The sequence below is a fragment of the Emydura macquarii genome, unplaced genomic scaffold (genome assembly GCF_026122565.2).
Source record: "Emydura macquarii macquarii isolate MOO-44397 ecotype Brisbane River unplaced genomic scaffold, CSIRO-AGI_Emac_v2 contig_2422, whole genome shotgun sequence".
Classification (NCBI taxonomy): Eukaryota; Metazoa; Chordata; order Testudines; family Chelidae; genus Emydura; species Emydura macquarii.
Genome location: NW_027132559.1, coordinates 12,651,422 through 12,678,638, shown reverse-complemented (window position 1 = coordinate 12,678,638; position 27,217 = coordinate 12,651,422). Strand labels below are relative to the sequence as shown.

General features: G+C 38.7%; 1 protein-coding gene across 1 annotated transcript in view; it reads left to right on the top strand.

Moving 5' to 3' along the window:
* KCNH8 (potassium voltage-gated channel subfamily H member 8) overlaps positions 1 to 27,217 on the top strand; it is a 326,349-nt gene that overhangs the window by 187,619 nt on the left and 111,513 nt on the right. The window contains exon 6 of the mRNA XM_067561636.1: positions 21,496 to 21,653. Within this exon, the coding sequence (XP_067417737.1) occupies positions 21,496 to 21,653 (158 nt within the window). The remainder of the gene's footprint in view (positions 1 to 21,495; positions 21,654 to 27,217) is intronic.

Below are 27,217 nucleotides of genomic sequence, written 5' to 3'. Positions count from 1 at the left end.
TGGACTGCTCTTTCCTTTGAGAAAAGATGTTAAAGTGCTTCTGGTAAATCCTTTGCCTTGAGTGGAAGACAACTCTCAGGCTCATCTGAACTGCAATTCAGGAAGGCATTCCTAGCAAAGCACTTGAGCACATGCCTAAATCCTATGGAAGTCAATGGGATTTAAGCATATTGTTAAAATTAAGGGCATGCTTAAGTGCTTTCCTGAATCAATACCCTGGTGAGTGGAGTGCAGTGTTCAGATTAAAGGAGGATTTGTCTCTCTCTAAAGAGTGAATAGTAGATCAAACTGTGGGTTTAACTGCTGTAGCTTTTAAAATTCTCAAAAGAAAAGATTGATGATAAGAACATATTTTATGATTTTTAGAGTGGGACATAGTTATCTTTCTCAATTCAGCCTAATTTTAATTTATTTCCTGTATATACTAAAGTGTTCTTTTGATCATTTGTTTTCATGGGGCTATTATTTCAAGCCTTTTTTTAATTCTCCTTTTCCAGTTTTGTATAGAGTTCTAATCTAATGTTAGACTCTATAAACAAATAAATATTTATTTTTATCTGTTTCCCCTAACTGATGAAGAATGCTTTATTTTAACTAACAGGATTAAAAAGCTACTTAAAAGTGCTTTTAAAATAAAAGAGGGATCCAGAGAGAAATCTTTAACCCTAGTGAATTTAAACTCACACACTCACAAATTTTTAAAGGATTTAATTGGTGACTAAGAAAAACACATTTATTTTACCATTTATTTTGAAGTTCTTGCAAATTATATTCTACAGGCAGCTAACTGGTTAGGATTTGTTGCAAGATACATACGCTAAGGACCTCAGTCTGCCCCTATGCTGTTCTTTTCCAGTAAGTGTGAAAGTTTGACATATTATATAACATAAGAGACCTTGGGTTATTTGGTGTGCCATCCTTTCCTTCTGGATGATCTATTTTGACTAATATATCTGGGGAAATTATTTCTTTTTTATTTTCTCTCTTCATTTTGTTAGTCACACCATTATGGCCATGAGACTTTTACCCTCATATAAATCTCCAGTCTGATGTTTTTGTTTTTACGAAGTGCTTCATTCTGACTTTGATACATAAGAACCATCTCTTTCATTTCTTTATTTAAAAAAGCATTGATCACCTTCCTAATCAAAAATGGTATTACCTGAAAAATCATCATTCTGCTATACAGCCCTATCATTATTACTAAATAAAATTATATGATTAGAATTTATCCTAAACAGAAATTGGAATAAATGTCCCAATACATAAGTCTTTTCAGGCAAGTAATATTTATTTTTTGGCAGATTAGCCATTGGAACTTTGACGTTTCAGCAGAACAATGATTATTCTCTAGATAAGACTATTCAAAGCTACTAGGATGGCTGATGGCCTTGTAGGCAAACATTTCTTATGTCGAATATCATTCGACAAACAAAACTGAAATGTTTCATAAGTAATTTATTTTTAATGAGCTACAAGGAAACGTAGAGATCAGTAATATCCACATTATCGCAACAACTTCGAAACCAACATATGCTGCATGTTGCCTTGAAATGCAATATATCATTAGTTAATTATTATATCCTAACTTTTGAGCTCAAAATAAGCATATCACACTTATACAACACACTGTACCTAGCATATCAATTGCAATATTTTCATAAGACATTTCCATTGTGATGTTTTCTGTTGCATATTATTATAGAACAAGGAAAACAATTGGATCATTAACGTATCTTTCACAAATTAAATATCGGATGAATGGATCTAGGCCGTGGACCTCAAATCTTCCAGTCGTGAATTCCTTGTGTCTTACAGTTTGCATATGAATAGTTGAATAGTTACAGTAAAAGTACAAGCATATATCTCACTATTGGTTATGCATAAGGATTCAAATATACACATTATTTTGTCAAAGGTCAATTATACTATACACATACAAAATCTGGTCTACAGCTGACATAAAAAGATAGTAGTAGCATTTTGATAACTCATTCCATTGTTAACCAAAACACGCACCGTTTTGCTTCAATTAATTTTTTCCCGTGAAAATGATTAGTTATCACTTACATAGCATCACAGATGCACTGTAGTGCTTTACAAGTAATGTTCTCGCCTGGAAGAGCTAATAATGTAAATAACACAAACAATGACAAGAGTAGATCAAAGACATGTATTTAGGAGAGCAACAGAGTTCCTGTGGATAAATAGGGAGGCTTCAAAGCTCCAGTTGCTAACCTTGTTGCAATAAAACAAGAAGGGACATATGGCAGTGAACTAATAGCAGAATTTGTCTGGGCAGCACAGAATGGGGAGGAGGTGAGCAGTGGTGAAAGAACAGGTTCAGGACTATTTGGAAAAGCTGGACATGCATAACTCCATGGGTCTGGATGCAATGCATCCAAGGGTGCTGAGAGAGTTGGCTGATGTGATTGAAGAGCCATTGGCCATTATCTTTGAAAATTCGTGGCGACTGGGGGAGGTCCCAGGTGATTGAAAAAAGGCAAATATAGTGCCCATCTTCAAACAAGGGAAGAAAGAGGATCCGGAAACTATAGACCAGTCAGCCTCACCTCAGTCCCTGGAAAAATCACCGAGCAGGTCCTCAAGGAATCCATTTTGAAGCACTTGGAGAAGAAGGTGACCAGGAACAATCAGCATGGATTCACCAAGAGCAAGACATGCCTGACCAACCTGATTGCCTTCTATGATGAGATGACTTTCTCTGTGGATGTGGGGAAAGTGGTGGACTTGATATATCTTGATTTTAGCAAAACTTTCAGTATGGTCTCCCACAATATTCTTGCCAGCAAGTTAAGGAAGTATGGGTTGGATGAATGGAATATAAGGTGGATTGAAAGCTGGCTAGATCATTGGGCTCAACGGGTAGTGATCAATAGCTCTATGTCTAGTTATCAGCTGATAGCAAGCGGAGTGCCCCAGGGGTTGGTTTTGGGGCAGGTTTTGTTCGACATCTTCATTAATGATCTGAAGGATGGAGTGGATTGCACCCTTAGCAAATTGACAGATTACATTAAGCTAAGGGGAGTGGTAGATACCTTGGAGGGTAGGGATAAGATACAGAGTGACATAGACAAATTGGAGGATTGGGCCAAAAGAAATGTGATGAGATTCAACAAGGACAAGTGTGGAATCCTGCACTTAAGATTGAAGAATCCCATACACTGCTACAGACTGGAGACCTAGTGGCTAGCAGCAGTTCAGCAGAAAAGGACCTGGGGATTACAGTGAACAAGAAGCTGGATATGAGTCAACAGTGTGTCCTTCTTGCCAAGAAGGCTAACGGCATATTGGGCTGCATTAGTAGGAGCATTGCCAGCAGATCAAGGGAAGTGACTATTCCCTTCTATTTGGCACGGGGAGGCCACATTTGTGGTATTGTGTCCAGCTTTGGGCCCCCCACTACAGGAAGGATGTGGACAAATTGGAAAGAGTCCAGCGGAGGGCAGCAAAAATGATTAGGGGGTTGGAGCACATGACTTATGAGGAAAGGCGAGGGAACTAGGCTTGTTTAGTCTGAAGAAGAGAAGAATGAGGCCAATTTGATACTGGCCTTCAACTACCTGAAAGGAGGGTCCAGGAAGGATGGAGCTAAGCTGTACTGAGTGGTGGCAGAACAAGAAACAATGGTCTCAAGTTGCAGTGAGGGAGGTCTAAGTTGAATATTAGGAAAAACTTGTTCACTAGGAAGGTGGTGAAGAATTGGAATGGGTTACCTAGGGAGATGGTGGAACCTCCATCCTTGGAGGTTTTGAAGGCCCAGTTTGACAAAGCCCTGGCTACGATGATTTAGTAGGAGTTGGTCCCACTTTGAGTTGTATTAGATGACTCCTGAGGTCCCTTCCAACCACAATATTCTATGATTCTAAAGAAAATATTAATTTTTCAAAGGGCTTGATTCTGAACTTTAAGAAATTTAAAAACGTGCATACCTAAAGCAAAACTGGCATGTTAAATGTTATAAAGGCCTGCTCCAAAATGCTTTGAAGTTAATGGGAGTCTGATTGGGTCAGTCTGGAAGTGCAGCACAACATAGGCTATGTACTGCGTTGCTATTTTTGATAGAAATTTATAGGCAGCTATAGCTGTGTCCAGATCTGCATCAGTGCTTCTGCCAAATATGGTCAATGTTCACTTTTCTCAATGTTCATATATAGGTCTCTGTTTATAAAGACTTTTGTCTTTCACATACATCTTTCTATTTATCCAATTCAGGAGTGGTTTCCTAGCCGCTTTTTGATAACAGAAATTGAAATAACTGAAATTAGTATCACATAATCTCAACCACCTTGTTGCTCTGGTACCCTGGGACCGACATGGCTACCACACTACATATCATAAAAGGCCACAGTCTTCTGAAGACACTGTGCTTTTATAAAGTCTCAACTTGTTTAAGACTTTTTTTTGTAAAAATGGCTACAGATGAAATCAAATTGCACATATTTCTTTTCCCCCAGCCATCTGTGCTGTCCGTTCCAAACCTCTGTCTCTGGGTGTTCTTTGGAAACACCACACTAATCTGCTTTGAGATCAGGAAGTAATCACTTGCCTTCTCTCCGCTTCCATGGGCTAGCTAAATGCAGCTTTTCTCAAACAACCAATCCAAAGCTTGCCTACCACCCGTCCTCATTTCCTGACCCCTCCACAGCCACAATCCCTCTCCCTGTCCCTGACCTCCCCCATCCTTACCTCTCTCCTGACAGGCACACAATGTCCTTTGTCCCTGTCTCCTCCCATCCTGATATAACAAAAATGTTGGTGAGACCATCTGCTGACTATTCTGTTGCACTCACAGTAAACCTCCCTATAAAATAAAAAACATGTTATATTATCAGATACAACTCATAGCAGGCAACTTGAGCTATCAAATCTTTATTGCACAGCTATACAAAGGTTAGGACTAGAAATGTCAGTTGTGAAGTGTTCACCATGGGCAATGAGTTTAGCACATTCCTTCAAACTGCATATAAACCCTCTCACTTTGTTTTCTTTATTGGCACTTGAACTCTGTAATCCTTTCAGACTGCACGTCTATGCATTTGGAAAAGGGAACATTTTCATAAATACCCTTCTCAGTTGGGGCGCCCCAAAGATTTAGTGGGTGCCGTGCACTACCCTGGATAAAACTTGACAGATTGAGACCATATGGAGCCACATCACATCAACAGTTTGATCTCTAGCTCTGAGCCAAAAAAAAAATCCCACCTAGCAACTGTTTGAAAATGGCCATTATGTTCAGAGCTTGTATCGCCGTAGCCTCGTGCTCAAATAACCCCAAATTTGGGTCACTGACCCTACCCACCATCCTGCTGAGGCACACCACATTTGAAAGGAGGCCAGCTAAGCTTGTCAAAGCCTTAGAAATATCAACTTTTAAACAGAAATTGTGATGCAACCTGTAGCACAATAATACCAAATATCTTGAAACTCATGATAAAATCATGAGAGCTGGCAACTCTGGCACCGGTTGCCAAGGTGTGGATTTTGGGCGATTCCTGGATCATAATGTTGCAGAAGTTTGCAGGAGACCAAGGAGGACACCATGATATAGGGACTGCAGAGTACAGACTGATTTGGGTAGAGAGGTGGCCTGCACTGGCATCATTGTTTTCCCCCATTGCAGTGTACAGCTGGTGACTTAAGAGGTTGTGATATACCAGATATTGTGGTGATTCACTTGGTCAGAAGTGATCTGGGCCTTATTCTTGGTGTTCACCTATTCAATGTATGAGATTTGGGCCCCGTCAGAGATTTGTGTCCAAGAGCTATGGCAATTTTTTCTCTGATTTGGCTGAGTGCCTGAATAATTGCTACAGTGATGATATGAACACTAATAATAAATGTTGGAAGAACATCGATCAGTAAACTGAAGGGTTCATGGCTGATCAGAAAATGTCTACTGTGTCATAGAAACGTTGCAAGCTCTGGTATCTCACTGTTCTCAGAGATGGGGTATGTATACTGGATGAGGTCATACCATCTTTCTCTCAAACATAAAACTGTTAGTATTGTGGAACAGGAACCCCATCTGTGATTTCTGTCAGTAGCCCTTACACAAACTCCACCCTCCAACCATTCTTATTCATGAGCAGGAACACCATTTCCACTATAACACAGTTGTCTTTCACTCCAGTTGCTGCATGTGATTCAGGTTTTAGTGGGTAGGGAAGTAACAGCAATAGAAACATTTGTATAACAGGAAGCAAAGACTTCAGGGAAATACTTTCCTTCTGTGGGTTAATTTGAGATATGTGACAGAGCTGTGATTTGGCTATGAGAAATATATTTTGCATCCTCTCGTATGTGAGGAAAGGGAAGATATATATGTTTGTCTTCAGGGTGCAGTATGCATGATTTCTGTGCAGAACTGTGCGTTATGTCAGTAGCAAGATATAAGACTTTTATTAGAAAGGACATTATTAGGACAGAGGTGGAATATGAAAGGATTCTAATTCACTTAACCATAATTAAAGTAAGTGCAGGTTAATATTGTATCATGTGAGTGTGTGAAAAGGAGCTGTAAAAAGCTGTGAAGTGGTTCTTAAATTTTACATGTGTGGTATTCTTTCTAGGGAGTTGGCTAAGTGTGTGAGTGTATGCCAGGATCTGGAACCTCCTGAATCTTATAATGCCATGGGTGAGTATGTGATACATGCTTACTGAGACAGTGTTCAAAGAGGATAGAGGAGAAGTGGCATGGACAACTTGTTTTTCCCCTTTTTGTCCTTTAATAGTGTTATATGAAATCCTGTGGGTGAGAGTGAATGTGTTATAAAAGGAGGTGAAGAGCTTGTACATTTCATCAACAATCGGGTTGGCAGAGTAAATGTATGTGTGTTAACAGGGCATTGCTGAGAGAGGGCAAAGTTCAATTTGCGTGGGCAACCTTAACGGTGCATTTCCTGGTTTTCAGAAGTTTTGTGTTTTGCTCAACTTCATGTTCTGCAAGAGGATGACATATCACCAAACAACCTTAACTTTGCATTAACAGTTTTTTGCCATTGAATTTTTCTTAAAGTCCCACCTCCTGGACTTATATGATTATGTGAAAATCTTTTTTTACCAAATTAAAGCTGTTTCTAGCCCACCTAGTTGCACAGAAAAGCCTAAAATCATGAATCTTAATGTTCAAAACCCACAAGACAAATAAGAACCTAAAATTTATTTATTCAATTATCTCCTATTTTAAAGCCAATTTTGGTGTATTTGGGGTCTGATTGATTGATTTGATGGTTGGAATCCTTGGGATTGAAGCCCTGCAAGCCATAAATCCTTCCCACAAAATAAAGCTCTTTCATGTAACAAAAATGACATAGTTTTAATTTAAGCAATTTTAAAAGAGTCACAGACTTTGTAATACTTTCATAAATTAATTATTGCATTAGGTACTACATACCGTAATATTGCACTAAAATTGGGTCAGGTCACAGTGCCAACAGACATTAGCTACAACCAGAGCCGTTTAGGCCACAATATACCTTTGAATGTGCAGATTTGCAGATTGTGTTTTATAGAACAATAAAATGACTGACTCTTGGGTATAATTTTAACATCTCATTAAACTCCATTAAAGAAACAAATACTCAGTGAGACAAAGAAATTCATTTCTTTTTCAAACTGGGCCTTCAGCTAATATTATATGTTTTTGGAATGTTCTGTTATGGTGTTTCTTAAGACTTGATCTTACTCACACTGAAGTCATTGAGCATTTTGCCATAAAAGTTAATGGGAACAGGATTGAGCCTGTACATTATAGCGCCCCCTTTAGGGCAAGGACCATTTCTTCTTTTATCCACTATAAAATATCCAATACTGTCATGCTCAGTAAATAGTAGCAATAAACTCTGTCTCCTCAGGGAGAATTTAGCTGGTAAATGATCCTGGTACATGTAACAATTATTTTAAGAAAATCAAGCCTACAAATTAAATTAATTCCACATTCTCAGAAAACATCTTGGTTTTTTTGCTTAATGTTGTATCCAACTACATGATAGAAATTTCCTGGTGCTGAGAATATTAAGAATTTATGGAAGAAAATAGTTTTACACTGATGGTGTCATTATTCATCTGAACATTAATCACCCAGCTAATTCTGCTAAACCATTTGAAACGAGCTCCTTTGAACTAACATGTAATACGTCTCTGAAATCCAGTTCCTCACCTTTATAACCAGCCTTCCAAACCAGGCTGGAATGTCTCCAGAATGTTCTAGAATGCTGACACTCACTTGAAAATGTGATTAAGGATTCTGCCAAAGGTGAAATAAAAGACAAAATATATTTGTTAAAAGAGGTTTTGCCTTTTGTTCTCTCCTTTTCCAACATGTAGCTTTGCACAAGAATGAATTCTAATTCTTTTGAGTTAATCTTTTCTAAACAATCGTGCTCCCAAGTACTTTTTTAAAAAAGTGAAATCTATGAAGTCTGAAAGAGAACCAATTTTTCTATTTGATAAAACGATACAGCTGAACAGCTCAGTGGTGGAGCAGCAGCTTGTAGAGCTGAAGTCTGTTGCATAGTGCTTTAATTAAAAACAAACACAAACAAACAAAAATATCGTCAAGATTGGCAGACCCAAAACATATTTAACTGTCTTTATGATCCAGTATTAGCCTCCCTCCTGACTAAGAGCAAGTGCCCATAGCTAACATCTGTGCAGCATACAGGTAGGTTGCTGACCCTATTTAAGTTCATGGGGCTGCAAGCAGATACAGCAGTGTGCCTGTGCACTGCACATTGCAGGGTTGGAGCCATAAAGCCCATCTTCTCATAAGTGACCTGTTGACAATAATCATAGTGGATGCAGGTGTCTTTGGAAAGTTTGGTGTACATGGGCATGAGTCATCTGTCAGCTTTTTCCTTGGTTATAGTCAAATTACTGAAATAGCGGTTGTCTAGCTTATTATTATTTATGTATTTATTTAACATTTATATTGTGTTAGTACCTAGCACCTAACCAGATTGGGCCCCAGGGTGTCTAAGTACAAGATTATGGACCCTTGAATTAAAAATATGCATAAAAGAAGAGTTTTGGAATATCTTTGTGCATTGCTAGGACATTGGAATTTATATTTTGTATCTTAGGCTTTTTGTTTGTCCTTAAGTTGCTGCAGATATAAAAATGTAGGAGGATTTTTTCCTTCACGCTGTTGCCTTTGTCAGCCAAATATGGCACCCTTCAATTAAAAAAACCATAAAGTTTAAGGCCAAAAAGGGACCACTAGATCATTTAGTCTGACCTCCTGTATATCACAGTCCATTACATTTCATTCTGTTACCACTGTATTGAGCCCCAAAATTTGTGTTTGGCTAAAGTACATCATCCAGAAAGGCATCCAGTCTTGATTTGAAGACATCAAGAGACAGAGAATCCACCACTTTTCTTAGTAGTTTCTTCCAATGGTTATCAGCCTCACTGTGTGTCTATTTTAAATTTGGCTGGCTTCAGTTTCCAGTCATTAGTTCTTGTTATGCCTTTGTCTTCTAGATTAAAGAGTCCTTTAGTATCCAGTATTTTCTTCCCACAAAGGTACTTAGACTCTGCAATCAAGTCACCTCTCAATCTTCTTTTTGATAAACTAAACTGAGCTCTTTAAGTATCTCACTGTACAGCACTTTCTCCATTCTTCAAATAATTTTGTGGCTCTTTTCTGCACCCTCTCCAATTTTTGACATCTATTTTAAAATGTGAACACCACAGCTGTACAAAGTATTCCACTCGCAGTATCACCAATGTGATATACGGAGGTAAAATCACCCCCTTCTTGTACTCACTACTCCCCTGCTGAAGATCACATTAGCCTTTTTAGCCACAGCATCATTCTGGGAGCTCATGTTGTGTTGTTTGTCCACTATCGCACCTAAATCCTTTAAATGATACAATCCCTCATTCTGTAGAGATAGCCTGCATTCCTTGTTCTGTAGATGTATAACTTTTCGTTTGACTTTATTAAAATGCCTTTTGTCAGAATGGGCTCGACTTACCAAGTGATCAGGATTGCTCTGCATCACTGTCGTATATTCATCGTTATTTACCACTCTGCCAATCTTTGTGTCATTCACCAGCAATTTACCAGCAATGAGTTTAGATTTATCTGATCTAAGTAAATGATGAAAATATTGACTGGTGTCAGGCCGAGTACCAATCCCTGGGGAACTGCACTAGAAACTCCCCCATTTGATGATGATTCCCCACTGACAACTACTTTTTGAGATCTGTCAGTTCTTAATTCATATAATGTATGCTTTATTGATATTGTATAATGCTAATTCTTTAGTCAGAATGAGGTGCCTTACAGACATGTCTTTCAAAAGTCTATGCATATTACATCTATGCAGTTACTTTTATCAACCATACTTGTAATCACATCAAACAATGAAGTAAGGTTTCTTTGACAAGACCTATTCTCCTTAAATACATGTTAACTGTTATTAATTATATCCAGACCATTTAATTCTTTATCAGTTGAATCCCATATCCTCTTTTCCACTATTTTGCCTTGAATTGCAATCATGGTAATAGGCCTAAAGTTTCTTGGACCATACCACTTGCCCTTTTTGAATATTGGCACAACGTTAACACTCTTTCAATCTTCTGGAATTTTCCTGGTATTCCAATGTGTATTAAAAATTAATAATGTCAGAGATCTCCTCAGGAAACTCTTTTAGGACACTTAGGTGCAAGTTATCTGGGCCTCCTTATTCTAAAAATGTTTTCCCTAGTAAATGTTGTTTATCATCCTCCTTAGCTTATAATGGATTGGAAAATACTTCATCTTCATGTTATATATGTACATCTTCCTGCTTCTTTTCAAATATAGGATAGAAATATTTATTAAACATTTCTGTCTTTTCTGCATCATTAACAAATTTATCATCTCCATTTAGTAATGAAGTGATACCATTGCTATGATCTCTTTTGTTCCCAATATACTTTAAAAATTACTCTTCTTTCTTCTTAACCCTACCAGCCATGGATCTTCCCTAATGTGCTTAGCTTCCCTTATCAATTTTCTACACTTCATAACTTCTAATTTATATTGCTTGCTATCTATTTCCTCTTTGTTATATATTGCATTTTTATTTCTAATTGCTGCCTCCTCATTGCCATTGAACAAGATGACCTTTTAGCCAAAATTTTTCTCTTTCTTGATTGTGAAGTCATGGCTTTTTGGCATCTAATAACCTCTTCTTAAACAACACCCAATTTTCTGTCTAAATTTTTCTTCCTATGCAATTTTGTTTATTATTTTCCTCACCTTTGGGAAATTAGCCCCTTTGAAGCACTAATTGTAAAACATTAACATAAAACATTATTGTATACATTCTATTTTTTTCATCCTCTATCCACTCAGTATCACTGAATCATCTGCCTCATGGAACCAACCTTATCTCAGCAGCAAGAAATATCATCAGACTCAATGTGCTGGAGGACACCTTAAACTGGTATTGTAAATTTGAGAATCACATTTCCATCTGTACCTAGTAATATTAGCAGTAATCCCTAAAATTACAGAACCAGCACGGAAATGTTTAAAGAAAGACTTTTATAAAGTCCCAGTCACATACCCCAGGTCAATTGCACCTTAGATCTCTCACCAAATGCAACCTTTGTAGCCTTTATAACAAATTAGATTTATAACAAATCCTCTGTTACCACATCTCAGTGAGGAACAATTTAATGACAAATTATAACTGTAACTCTCTTGTGGGTTTAAAAGCAAATTTGGCAAATATGTTTCAGATCTTCAACACCAACCAAGCAAATTGACTCAACTAATCTGAGAGCCTGGAAGAGCATAGACTGTGGCAGATTAGAGTGAAAGTTGCTCCTAAATTGGATGCAAATTGGAATCTCTAAAGAAAGATTTTGGTCCTTGTGTGAGTTTTTGGAAGAGGCCAGCTTCTTGTGAGGTTTAGTAAGCATTGATAATCTTATTTTATGGATTTTGTTCATGTAAGATCTAATAATTACCAAAATGCCCATCATTTTCCAGAACCAGGAAATGCAGACTCTGCAACAAGCTGACCTATTTTCTTATTTGTGGCTTCAGTCTCATGAAATTGCTTCCCTGGCATGGCTGCTGTTTTTCTTTACTGACAATGGGACAGTCTGATGTTAGCAAGATGACCACTGTGTTCCTTTAATCTTTGCCAGTGAAAGAGAGGCTGCTTTCAGCGAAGAGAACAACCATCTTCCATTGTTTCCAATAGGGACAGAGCAAGGCTGCCTTCAGGAAAGACGATGGTCTTTTAGTATGGGCTGGGCAGGGGACAAGAGAATGTGAAGGTGCTGGGAATTTGGGAAAGCAGAGGTGGGGAGGAAATGCTGGAAAATAGGATAGAAAACTATTCAGTCAGAGGAATATGGAGGAGAAGAAGCAGACTGAAAGGGTGCAGGTGAATGTGGCATAGCACATGGACTGTGATGGGTCAGGCACTGTGAGTGAAAAGGAGTTGGAGCAAATGAATGTAGGGGTAGGTCCACGACAGGAGACTGAAGGATCATGCAGGGAGAATATGAATTGTTTAGCTATTTATCAATGTTCTCTCCACCCAGTGATCAGACATGTATTTAGGGTTGAATTTAGAACTTAAGATGATCACACACAAATCAGATGCAGAAATCAGAGGTTTATTTATTATGTTTAAAATCTTCTGATCGTTAAGCGAATCTCATGATTTTTGGGGGGTTTGGGTCATTATTTCTGAACTTCTGGTTGGCAGTGCTAGTTCAGCTATAAGCATATGTTTAATTGATTCACAAGCTGGCCTGTACATGGATAGGGAAGGGGAAATGATAGGTTATACGCCCATACTCTGGATCAGGACTAGTTTAAAAACAAAATGTAATGGGTATGCTATATGGGTGTGGCTTCAGTAGGAAAAAAGGTGCATTTTCAGCTTGAGTTATCTAGTAGGAAGTAAAAATTCCTAGGGAAGACAATGCAGTTTGTCGTTTTCACACCTGTTAGAATATAGGGGAGTCTCAGGTTTACCTTGACCAGCTATCTTGTGTGAAAAGTGCAAATACCTTACCTTCACTAGGATTTTTACCTCATGTTAGCTAGATTGAGTTAAACATACACCTTTTTTCCTAGTGAAGACAAGACCATAGAGAGAAGCCCATCTTAAAATTGGCAGAATTACACTGAAAAAAATTGTATAGCTTCCATCTATCCCAAGCCATTGTTGGATACATTTAGGAATTTACAGGTGGCTCTTGAAAGAATAACTTTGCTTTTGAAACTTCTCAGATGCTTAGCAAAGAGGCTTCATACATATCTGTTTTTATCCCATCCTGTTTTAGAGTATTTAGGAGTTCATCAGTCTCCATGTGAAAAATGTTTGTGCATACTGACATCTTGTGTAATAGCTTTAAAATGTATTATTAAATACTCCAATAAAGTTAAAGTTTCAAATGTGGAATAGCTAATCTTGATGATCTAATCTCTTTCTTTCTTTCTTTTTCTTTCAAATGTGAAAGGATATAAATGTCCATACTGGATCAGAGCAGTGGTTCAGTGTTCTGTAACTTATAGTGATACAGTGTCTCTGACAGTATTAATACAGTCTGCAATTAGAAATTGTTTCAGGGATTGCTCAAATAAATTTTTGGATGAGAAATATTGCATTGCTTAATTTAATTTTTGCTGAAACTGACATTAGCAAAAAAGTGCTTGGCTTGTTTAGTCTAGCAAAATGAAGGCTGAGAGAGGATTTCATTGCTCTCTGTAAATACTTCAGGGGTAAACACCAGGGAAGGAGAAGATCTCTTTAAACTGAAGGACATTGTTGGCACACAAATGAATGGGTTTAAATTGTCCACGAGTAAATTTACGCTAGAAATTTAGAAGGTTTCTAATCATCAAAGAAATTAGGTTCTAGAGCACCCTTCCAATAACAGTAGTTGAGGACAAATAATCTAATTAGTTTTAAGATGGAGCTTCATAAATTTATGAACGGATTTATATAAGATGGTTGGGTGTGACTGCAGGGGACTTAATGAGCAAGGAGGTTCTGCACAGACCTATATTATCTAAAGAAATAAGAGCACATTTTAATTTTAGCTTTTCAAAATTTGTGGAGAAAGTGAGGGTGATTTTACAAATGCATGTTCCTTCACAGTTCCTTGTAGTGTCACTGATATAAATGTCATTTAAAGAAATGTGCATACTGGCAGTGTTGTCTGAGGCAACCAATACGACTTGCAGTAGACAATGACAATATTACTAACTGAATCATTGTTTAGACCTAAATGTCTCAACAGCTAATTTCTTAAATAATATTACCGGGTAGAAAACCATAAACTTGATTTACCTGATCTCTCTGTCTGTCTGTCTATATTATTTATATTGCTTACATATGAATTTATTGCTGTTTGTGGGTTTTAATTAAATGCAAAAAACTAATGCTAAGAGCCCCCTCCTCTAACAGGTTTTCTGTGGGCCGGCCCCTATCTGCAGATGGAGCCCCATTTATTTCAGGGGGTTTCATGTAAGCATGAGACCCAGTTTTAGAAACTGAGCCTACATCTGTATAGTCAGGTTAAGTCAGGGATTGCAGAATGTCAAATTTAAGGTTGGAATCACAACCCTAGCTGCTCTTTTTTATATATGAATTACGATGTAGTCTTCAACTGTGTGATCACATCACAGTGTTCAAATAGTGCACAATAATAGAAAACAGTTTTTTACAACCTTATATACAAATGTGTTTCTTAGATTACAAATGATCAAAAAGTTAAATTCTGTATCCTAATGCATATGCCCAAGGGTGCAGAGCTAAGGTTATGCCATATACATTAAATGTAAAGTATTTTCTGATAGAGTGCTTAGCTTTGCAACCTAAATGTTACCATAATATAGTTTAGCATTTCATTTCCTAAATTTATTTTTTTTTAATTGAAAAGAACAGATAAAAATATAAATAAAAGATTTATGCTGATGTTTCTTCAAAAATTTAAGACAATAAATACATTTATTTATTTAAATATAATTTAAATATATTCACTGCATCTCTCATAAAAACAATATACAGGACAGCCTTTGATGCCATAGGTGGCAGTTCAATTCTAAGATGGAGTTCTGGGTACAAGAGGGGACATTACAATTGACTAAATCTCACAACATCAACAGCTGAATTTTTACAAGAAACACAGATGACAAGCTGCTTTTGAGATATAACTCTGAGATAGTTAATGGGGCCATCTTACATAGTGACTGTGCACTGGAATGAACTGCTTACTGTAAAGCATCAAGCTCTTGGGTAATCTGAAAAGTGCTGTCTCAACTGTTGCTCTTGTTTTCTCCAATACAAATATTGATTGGTTGGTTGGTTGGTTAGTTGGTTGATTGATTGATTGATTGATAAAATATTTTTTTCCCACAAGGCAGTAATATATTGAAGGGAAAAGCATTTTGTCTGAAGCCACATGATTTGATTCCAGTGAAGGAGAGATCAGTTAGACTCAAGGATCATTTTTCAGAGAGAGAAATGTTATTGAGATACATGATTAAAAACATCAGTAAAGAGGGAGGATAGAGAAATATTTATAATATGAAATCAGCAAAATTACTTGGCAAAGGTGTGAATAATTTAACACAGGGATGTTTGAAGCACCATGCTGGGCCCTGTATTTTGAATACTAGGGGCTGGATTGTTCTTTCACTCATCCCATCAGTGCAACCTCCACTGGAGTTCTAATTTACAGTGATGTGAGTGGAGAAAAACTAGGCCCAGGACACTTCACAGGAGTCTGTACCTTCTTGACATAACATAAGCTGTCATACTGCTCTCAAAAATTCTGTTTCAGAGGGACACTCTTTGGAGAGATGTAATTGGGACCAGGTTCCTGGAATGGACTATGCTGAGAATGCCATACTCAGGGCACACTGGAAGAAACAAGGCAGACACCCCCCAAAAACTGGTGCTTTATTCTATAATTAGATTCACCAAACGGGTAACAAAAGAGGTTCTGTAGCATCACACTGGTTAATGAGAAGACAAAACACAGTCCCCTTTAGGCATTTCAGCCCTTGATTCCCATCCACACAAACTGGTCTTATATGATGAGAGGTTGCTGACAACCCAATTCATCATATGTGAGGTTCTACCAATCCCAAAGGACCAGATACTTACCCCAGGTCGATATATATCTCAGAACTCACCCAACTATTACACAGTCAGCCAATCCTTAGTACACTAACTAACATTGTTGCCCTGCATCTCAAGGCTTGTTTTTAGATGGCTGTTAGGAATAGAATGTACTATTCCAGCGAAGTGCAGGAAGCATTACTGAAAAGCAGGAAGTCACCTACTAGAAAAAAATACCTACAGAAATGGAAGAGATTCCACCACTGGTACACATAGCAGGGTCTCTCCTCGTATCACATATTTTGTACTACCTCTTTGCTCTGAAGAACTCTGTGCTGTCTCTGAGGGTATGTCTATACTGATGGGCGGCAAAGTCGCCACCGTCAGATCGACCTATCTAGATCGATTGAGCGGTCAGTGAAGACCCGCTCAATCAATCCAGAAGTTGACGCTGGTAAACCACCCCCTCAAGTGGTGTAGCGCTGTGTCAACGGGAACGCAGTTCCCGTCAGCACAGTGCAGTGAAGACACCGCGCAGAAGAGAAGCACAGCAGTTGATGGGAGTTACACAAGCTACTCTGTGTAACTTGCGTAACTCCCGTCGACTGCCGCCAAATCGCCAGGTCTGAGTAGACCAGGTCTGAGTTCCCTTAAAATGCACTTAGCCACTATTACTGCCTTCAACCTCCACAGTAGATGGATTTGAGTACTTGCTCATGTTGCTATGTTTTGATTCCTTAAGGGCTTAACAAATCTCTTCTCACATGTCAGGAAGGACCTCCACCTTGTCCTCACCTTCCTCCTCAAACTTCCTGTAGAGCTGTAAACCTAATTTAAAGGCTGAGCCGCCAAATACTGCCTTTTATAGGGAAAGGTATCTCTCAGACTACATCCTCACTTTTTTCCCCTAAAGTAATCTCATATTTCCATAATAATCAGGACATTCAACACCAGGTATCTTACCCTAAGCCTCACCAGTCCAGGGAGGAAGCCGCTCTTCATATCTTAGACTTCAGAAGAACTTTGGCTTTCTATCTAAAGAGAACCAAACCCTTTAGGGCTTCTGTCAGTTTGTTTCCTTTGTAGACAGAGTTAAAGGTGGTCCTATATCTACCTAAAGACTCTCCAACTGGTTACATTCTATTTTTTATGATGATGTTAATTCCAAGCCTCCTCCTATAGTTATGGACCATTGTATCAAATCACAGTCTACATCAGTAGCTCTGTTGAGGAATGTTCCAATAGCAGAAATCTGTAGAGTTGCCATGTGGGCTTTGGCTAACAGTTTCTTGCAACACTATGCTCTAGTTCACACCCCCTGGACAGATACTGCTTTTGGACTGCTGTTCTTCAAACAGTCTTAGATCAAGTTTCTAATGGAGTACCGCTTGGGAGTAGAATGGAGAACCCATATGGAAATTACTTGGAGAAGATACTTAACTTGTACAAAAATTGGAGTTTTTCATGATGTTATCACCAAGCATGCTCCTGTAACTGCCCTCCTTCCCCTCTGCTTTGGAATCTTGCCTGGAGGAGACTTTACAGTATAGAAGAAATTGAGGTCAGCTTATCCAACACTGCCCTATGTGCTCTTGTTATGGGGCATGAGGATAGGTACGATGTATGTGTGGATCGAACAGGCACTTCTACCAAAAGTCTCTGATCAAAGGTGCATGGGGCGCGTGTTCACCTGAAGTGGAGTATCCATAGGGACAAACATCTGGAAGAACTCCAGTTATTGTACTAGATAAGCAACCTCTCCTTCTCATACTGCAGCCAGGATATAGTATATTGATAGGTCACTCACAGATAGGCCTCTGGCCTCTGCCTCTGGACCATGACTCTTTTCACTGGTGTAGGATGACATCTAGCTAGCATATTGTGACTTACTTCCCTGTTTCTCCTTCAGACTGGAACAAAGCTACTTACACTGTCTCAACCTGTTGTGCTGGCTATAGCAATAACATTATGGAACTATGTTTGCAATGTTGTTGTAGCAGTGTTGGTCCCACGATATGAGGGAGACAAGGTGGGTGAGGTAATACTTTTATTGGACCAACTTTTTTTTTTTGGTGGAAGGGACAAGCTTTTGAGCTTCATAGAGCTTCACCTGAGGAAAAGCTACATGAAGCTTGAAAGCATGTCCCTTCCACCAAAAGAAGTTGGCCTAATAAAAGATATTACCTCACCCATCTTGTCTTTCTCATTATAGAACTATGTCACTTCCAAAGCTGGCCAAGTTTGGAAAAAATGAAACAGAAAACACACAGACAAGTCAGAAAGAAGGAGAAAATAGGGTGGGATGAAATGACACACAGTGGAGGAGGGAAGCAGGAATTGCAAACCTTACATCCTAAAAGTTGCTTAGGGTACAGTCTATCTTGGAGTTATGATCTGATTTCTCATTGGTTCCAGGTATGATCTTTAGATTCCTTGTGGATTGTTTATGATCTGGATGTATAAGAAAACTCCCTCAAAGTTCTAAGGCTAAAATATTGTCTTTTTAATGGTGAGAAAGTGCTTTTGATTCTCTCTAAAGAAATAAGTTCCTCTCTATTCTAACTGGTATCCTTATAAAACCCTAGGAGATCATCTAACTGCCTCATACTCATCTACACAAACACAGTATGTACACTTTCTTTTGTGCTTGCTTTCATCAACAATTTTTATATAAAATTTATTTAGGTCAGGTTAGAAGAATCCCCTGCCATTTTTTACCTACTTTGGCACAGCAAAGATATTTAAACTCTATCAAAACTCTTAAAGTCCCTCTAGAGAAGCAACTCCTTGGCTCCAGTCAAGAGTGGATTAAAGAGTTCCTCTGGACTCAGTCAGCCTCAGCCCACAGTACCTGGGAGGCTTATCGATCCTGAGAAGGGTAGGCTCTTAAAAAGACAGGATCCTGGCTCAATCTGGGTGGTACTCAGGAGCAAACAGAGCTAGTGCATAGAGCTCTCTGGCCCCAGGCCATGGATTGTCTACTGAGGAAGCAACTTAGCAGCTTCAGAGCACAAGATGACTGAGCCCTCTGAGGAAACAGAGAGACCTGCTGTACCCCAAGTCTGGAATCCAGACAACAATCATAATGCCATCCAAAGAAGGATGTCCAAGACAAGAGAGCACCAGAGAGGGGCAACCTATCACAGCCCCTCTTAAATTACAACAGTTAGAAGCTGTTTGGATCAAATATTTCCCTGCTAACAATTTGTTATATTCTGATGTATTTAAATAGAAACATCTAACACCACATAAATACTCAATTATTTTGTTTATGTGCACAGATTTCTAATTATACTTTGATGTATTTAAAGAAGAAACATTTAAGCTTATGTAAATGTTGAATTGTTTTCCCTTTGGTGTTCACTTTAGTGAAAAGTAGATCTACCTACCAATTCCTCAGCAGTCAGATTTAATCATCCTTGATTTTCTAATTGCAGAGCTTTCAAATAAATCAAAGCTGGGGGGGGGGGGGGAGGAGGAATCTTTTAACTGCCCAATTTTGCTTTTCTGTTGTCCATGTTATATGAAAGCCCATAGAAAAATATGTGTTGGGGGTAAAGCTCACCTGTTACTCTCTTATAGCTTTGCTGGTATTGCTGCCTTATGCATTAGGTATTGGAAATCTACACTTCAACTTTGATATCTGAGAGGAGTTTGTTTCTTTGTCTAGTTGCTCATGCATGCAGGATGTTGCATACGTCTGTGATGTACTGAATTAAAAAGATAGGGATAAACAGTTTATCAGGAATTAGTAATTATATGCACATGTGGCTCCATGTGCACATGGTGGAGGAAAAGTGTTTAATTCCTGAAATCTCTCTATAAAACCAGACAGTGGACCACAGAACAATCCTCCCAATGGGAACAAAGGGGAAAAAAATTCAAATATTGGCGGGAGAAGGAATATGAGGTGAGGGAGTGTGTGAAGGAGGGAGTACTGAGTATGAACCATAAAATTAAAGACATGCTCAAGGCCCATCTTTATAAAAAAATATTATATAGTTTATTGGGTTGGTCAATTTTATTTCACAACTACCCTATCCAATACACAAGCTAGATGAATAGGAGGGAAAAGGAAATATTGATTTCTCGGGGGGGAAATGGCCTGATAACTCAAGAGATACTAACCACTGGTATTTTGTGTTTGTCGGACTTGAAAATAGAAGTGAGCATCCCTGTGTAATTTAGTCTGCTCCCACTGGACCAACATATGGAAACTGTCTATAGAACCTAAACAGCCAAGAAAACCCAATGAATTCCAAGCTACTAGGCCACAGAGATCAGCCATCCTACTACATCCCTTTGTCTTCACAAGGAGAAAGCCACCCTACTGTCCCTTTGTTCTTTGGGCCACACACTTCCCTTTTATGGGAGGCTCCTCAGAATTGTTAAAGCTCCATGCATGTTTCTGGTGCTGTAAAAATAAAATAAAAATAATACCCTCAATCGGTGGCAGAGTTCCTTTGGCATCAGTAAAAGCTACACCAGCAGTTCTCTTTCGCATCAGTAGGACCTATGTGCATAGCTTGAGGGAAAGATATGGTCCTCGTCTTTTGGGAAGTGAAAATAATTGAGACTGAACTGTCAAGATCTGAACTTTTATTTTAAATGTAATGTGTTTTAACGTCATGTCAAAAGAATCTCTGTGTTGACAGACATGCGGCCTTAAACAATGAAAAGGAAACCCACAAAGTGCAGAAGCCACCAAATAATTCATATCACTTCTGATATCTCCCTAACACATCCCACCAGCTAGTTCTTTTCAGATGGTTCAGCACTTTTCTATTTTAAACAAATATTCACTGTTGAAGAGAATATTTATTTCGGAATCCTGTTGGGTAATTACCATAGCAGAAAGTTGTAATACATTAGATTTTTTTTAAAAATAAAAAAAAATTGCTTTTCCCCCAAAATGAATAAAAATACTTTAAAGTAAATTAATTACATACATAATCATTGTGGCTTCCTTTTTCTCAGTGACAGACACCACTATTACAACTGGACTATGTGCTCCATTAAAGAAAAATACTAGGTTTGGATTCAGAGACTTTTCTTTATTTTTTTTATTCAGTCAAAGCTCCCTTTGAAATCAATGCAAATAATCTCTTTGGGCTCATTCCTTTATGCACTTGCACATATACTTTACACCTGTGATTAGTTCAATGAGAGTAGGCAGGTATGTAAAGTTAAGTACATATGTGTTTGTAGGATCAGGCCCTTAGTAAGGATTAAAGAAAAACTGAGAAAGGAGTTCAGAATATGACCCTGTGTTTTCTTACCAAGCATTTGGAAAATACACTTACTGTCCTGATTGACACTGCGATCCGTTTGAAGCAAGAAGTACCCGTATCTAATTCTGTTTTTTCTCTTTGTCAAGCAGATATTATTTTAAATTTCCGAACAACATATGTCAGCAAGTCTGGCCAAGTTATATTTGAAGCAAGATCTATTTGTATCCACTATGTGACTACCTGGTTCATCATTGACTTAATTGCTGCACTTCCCTTTGATCTCCTTTATGCTTTTAATGTCACTGTGGTGAGTACTACACTTGCATTCTATTAACAGTGTTTATCTCAAAGGGTCATTTTTGTGAAACAGCTTTTTTGGGAAAGGATTGTTCTGTGAACAAAAAGCAAATGAACTGAAATCTTTTTGTTATATTTTCCTAACCAAACTAGGGAAAGATGGTCTAGATGAAAGTACTATAAGGTGGGTGCACAACTGGTTAAAAGATGGTACTCAAAGAGTAGTTTTCAATGGTTTGCTGCCAAACTAGGAGAGTATATTTAGTAGGATCCCTAAGGGGTCAGTCCTGGGTCTGATACCATTCAATACTTTAATTAATGACTTGGATAATGGAGTGGAGAGTGTGCTTATATAATTTGCAAATGACATCAATCTGGGAGGGGTTGCAAACAGTTTGTAGGATAGGATTAGAATTCAAAGCAACCTTAATAAATTAGGGAATTGGTCTAAAACTGACAAGATGAAATTCAGTGAAGACAAGTGCAAAATATTTCAGGTAGGAAGGAAAAATCAAATGCACAACTACAACTATCTAGGTGGTAGTAGTGCTGAAAAGGGTCTGGATTTATAGATCATAAATTGAATATGAGTCAATAAAATGATGCGGTTGCAAAAAAGACTAATATTCTGCGGGTATTAACAGGATTGTCATATTTAAGACACTGGAGGTAATTGTCGTGCTGTACTTGGACTAGTGAATCCTCAGCTGGAGCACTGTGTCCAGTTTTGGAGGCCACACTTCAGGAAAGATGTGGACAAACTGGAGTGAAGAGCAACAAAAATGATAAAAGGTTTAGAAAACCTGTCCTGTGAGGAAAGGGAAAAGAAACTGGGCGTGTTTAATCTTGAGAAAAAAATATCTGAGGGGGGGACCTGAAAACTGTCTTCACATATTACGGGATGTTAAAACAGGATGCTGATCAATTGTTCTCCATGTCCACTGAAGGTAGGACAAGAAATAATTAATTTAATCTGCAGTGAGGGAGACTTAGGTTAAATATTAGGAAAAACTTTTTGAAATAGGCATCCAAGGGAGGTGTTGACTCCCCATCACCTGCCAGGGGTGGTCTAGGTTTACTTGGTCCTGCCTCATCACAGGGGGTGGACTTGATGACCTCTTGAGGTCCTTTCCAGTCTTACATTTCTATGATGTCTATTATATGAAATGTATTTGCTGTTTCAGCACTGTGAAATATTTTGACCTAAGGTACTAGAGGAAATCAAATGCAGTTGTTGAAATGTATTAACAGCTCAGTCCCAGGCATCAAATTGAGAAGAAGCCCTCCCATGGTGCAGTGGTGCGCCAGTGGTCCTGTTGACGTCAGTGGTCCTGCTGGTGGAGTAAGGTGCTACTAAATCAGAGTAAAGAGTTCAGAATGTGACCCATAGGAAATCACTAAGCAGAGGCAGTGTCCTCTGACAAAATAACAGTGAGCTGGGCTCTTACCCAAGTGACAAAATGTCAGCCAGACGAAGAATAATTTTGAGAAGAATTAAAGGTGGCATTTGAAGACAAAAAAAATTGAGCTTGTGCCTTTTTTGCTTCTTTGTAATGCACAAAGAGAGTGTAAAAAATGGTCTTTTCTAAGTTTTTTATTCCTATTCATTTTTTAAATTAGAAATTCAGCTTTACCCTAAACTGGAAGTCTCTGTAGTCTTACCAACCTTAGCAAAATTAACCATTGCTGGCAACTGGTGTCAGCAATGGGCGCATCTGAATTGGGTGCTGAAAATGCCTTACTCATAAGTGTAGCCAAGGACAAACTGTGTTCATCATCCTTTCAAAAATCCGCATGGAAGTTAATGCTCTTTAGATCATCATCTCTTCCCCCATCTCTTTGAGAAGGTGTGTTCCATACAGATGGAGGTGCCTGTGAGGCAAAAGAGAGCTGGACAGGACCAGGGGCATATCCATAGAATTTGCCTGCAGTTCTCGTAGCAGATTTAGACTCCTTACCTCCTACATTGTTATAAACCTCTGCTTAGAGTGGCACATTCAGCAGAAATTCAGTGTTTAACTTTGGAAAGATTTTCCACTCCTGGGTTTTTCACATAGGAGGAGTACTGAGTGCTTAATGCTTAGCATTTTGTTGTTCTCAGGGTTTTGTCCTCCTCGCATCTCTTACTATTCAGAGTTGACAATAGAATAGACCCACAGGTCAGAGAGCAAACTTAGCTAAGCCCATGAAATTAATTTAATTTAATACATGCATATTTTTCATGAACAAAATTAAAATCTGTTATATTATATTTACATATTAATTCATGAACGAAATTCAAATTGAAATATCTGCAAGAAATCCTAATTATGGTATCTGCCATGGATAGAGAATTTACGTGACTTTCACGTGTAGCAAAGTTTTATTTAAATTGAATTGATTGACCTGTGTTGGAACCCTCTCCTCTAAAATATATTCTTCATTTTTATTCTCTTTTAATTCCCTCTCCTTAGCTAATCTCCCTTCTCAGCCCGTATGGCATGTTAAGAACATACAATCTGATGCTTGTACTGTAATTTTAATCCCAGCTCAGTCAATGGGTCCAGGTTTTCAGATCACAGTTTCTACAAACAGTAGGCATGCTAGTGCATTAAGCTACCAATCCAGTTTAGCTCAATGTATTATAATTGTGCCAACCAACAGGAATGTCAATGCATTTTATTTCCAGTCAGAAATTTACATTGTAATTTATTCCTGAATGAACCACGCCAAAGCCTTTTCTCCAAGGATTATTTAAAAAAAAAAAAAAAAAAAAAAAGGAACAATCGTTATTTTGGTCTGTACTATTATCTGAATAAAATATTTCCTTTAAAACTATTACTGTTGGCTTCAGGGAGGAGGGGGGAGAAATCTTTACCATAATGAATTCTGTGGGAGAGAACAATTAATTTTCCTGTTAAAGAAAACACAGTAATAAAAATGCTATCATAATTTGATTAGTACAGATCTGCCCTCCCTATCATGCCTTTTAACATTTTTCTCTGTGGACAGTAATACAGTGACTAATAACTTAGTAGGCTTCTGAAATAGTGCTCTCGTAGTGTTAGATTCTCCATAAGATACTTAGTGAGCCGTAGTCCTGAGCCAGGGACAGTGGATAGCTGTGTTGCCCCAGAAAATAATTGTGGCTCATAGTCACAGCTCCTTAGTTGCTCCTGGGATGAAATAAGATGTTACAAGGTGCAATATAAGTTTCCATCCTTCTCCTGACCCAGCTCTGCTGGCTTGTGCATTGTGGAACCTGATCCAAAGTCTTGTCCATTTCCTGGTGGCTGGAGAAGTATCTCCTCCCCACCCTTCACATATCCCTTGCATCAGGATTGCAAAGAGGGAGTTGGCTGTAGTGACAATCCCTCGATTCGAGGAGGATTTCTACCATGGATTTACATATGGGTCCTGAGATGACTCAGGAGGCCAATCCTGGAACCACAGATCCACCCACAATAGGTACAGACATTTCCCAGAGGGTCAGCTGACTGCTAAAAGAAAGTTCTTTCTTTTTCCTTCCTTCTCTCTCTCTTTTCAGCTTCAAGGGCAAGACGCTTCTTGTTGAAGCAGGCCATTGTCTGATGGATGATGATATGGTTCCATTGAGGTCGATTGGCGGCTTGCTTCTCCCAGCTTATAATGTCCACATGAGTTTTCTTAAGATGTGCTTTAAGTGTATCTTTGGAGCATTTCCTCTGACCACCCCACGGTCTCTGACCAGAGGTGAACAGAGAGTAGAGAGCTTGCTCTGGGAAGTGAAAATCTGGCATCCACACACAATGTCCAACCCAACATACTTGCTTCATAAGGATAATTGCTTCAATGCTGATGACATTGGCTTCCATGAGGATGCTATTATTAGAGCGGTGATCTTCCCACTTAATTAGAAGGATCCTCCAGAGGCATCGTTGGTCATACCTTTCCAAACTCTTAAGGTGCTGTCCGTAGGTCACCCAGCAGTGTAGGGATGACAACTGTCTTATAGATCTGAATCTTGGTGTCCTTCCGTAAACCATGATCATGGAGGGAGTTGTAAGAGCTAGCTCTGTTGACTCTATGCCTGCTGGGGGACCTTACCATCCCAGGGGTGTCCCCAGCAGGGGAGTTATGGGAGGTTTCACTCTCTCTGTACCACCTCTGCTGAGCAAAGGGAGCATATCGTGGCAGAGGATCTGCCATCCGTATCTTTTCATTGAAGTCAGTCCTTTCAGGTTCTTAATCATATTTTTGGCTCTTATCTAAATTCTCTCCATTATGCAAAAAACTTTCTGATATTGAGAGGCCTAGGACTTTGTGCACTCCTTTTTAATCTTGTATGCTCACTGTGTCCCCAAGCCCCCAATTACCTCCATGTTTGTATCCAAGGTGCATAAATGCTTCACTGCCTTGTACCTTGTGTAGTTATTTTCTCCTGTGCAAAACTGGTGTAGGTGAGAAATCTGAATATTGTTAATATTCTAGATTCCATTTGTTCTAGTGTAAATGACTATCCCTGGTGCAAGGTGAACAGCTAACAGTAGAGTTTCTGTGGGAGTTTGGCCTGAAAGTGTGATTTGGTGTTCAGTTCTGAAGGTGCAGACTTGATTTTTTTTTTTTTGAGTGATTTGTTCTAGATGTCTGGCTTAGTTCAGTTCTTGCTGATATCCCTTAACAAGGAGTGTTGACCTACTTTGGCTATTTTAAAAGCTTATCACTAGTGAAAGTTGGAGCAGCAAGCAGCTAGCAGCTAACTTGAGTTTCTGTGAGAGTTAGTAAGTGGAAGTTTGGTTTTGGGTTTTTTCCCCCTCCTTTCTTTTTTTTTTTTTTTTAAGAATAGGGTCTAGGAAAATAAGACAATGATGGTTACTGAGGCAGCACTAAAAAGTGACCAGAGGGGAGATAGAAGATGACTGGATGCAGAAGCTGCAGTATGTATGTCATTCTTGAGTGGGTATGTGATGGAAGCTACTTATTCATGAAATGTTGCGTGATAGAGTTTATAGCATTGAAGACCCCAGGATAGCTAATGGTGGTGACACTGAGTTGAGTAACAGGTTTGCTGCATTGGGGATGAGAAGGAGAAAAAGGCAGAAGATGGGGTATCAAGGAAGAAAAGAAGGAAAGCCAGGACCTGAAGAAGAGAGGAAAAGATGATGGAGATATCCAGGGACTTGAGCCTAAGGAAAATCTTGGCTGATGTATGGGGACTGCAAAAGTTGAGAGAACGTAAAACAAATTCATACCAACACCTGAAAGAGACAGGTCTTTGTGATCATGGACTCCATACCCTGAATCGACTGGTCTGTCTCCAGACCAGATCCACAGTGCTGTCTGCCAGGAGCAAGGATAAAAGATAAAGACATGAGGCTGATGAGCTCCCTGATGGGAGCGAGGAAACAAATCCACTGATTGTGCTGCATGTCAGGATGAATGACGCTGCTAGATTCTCAAAGGAATGGATCAAGGATGACTACGTTTGTCTTGGAAAGACACACAAAGAAGTGGAAGCACAGATGATTTTCAGTGGAATATTTACAGTCCCTAGAGAAGGAGAGCAAAAGTGAGATAAGATCATGAAAATTAATAGATGACTCAAGGCTTTGTGCT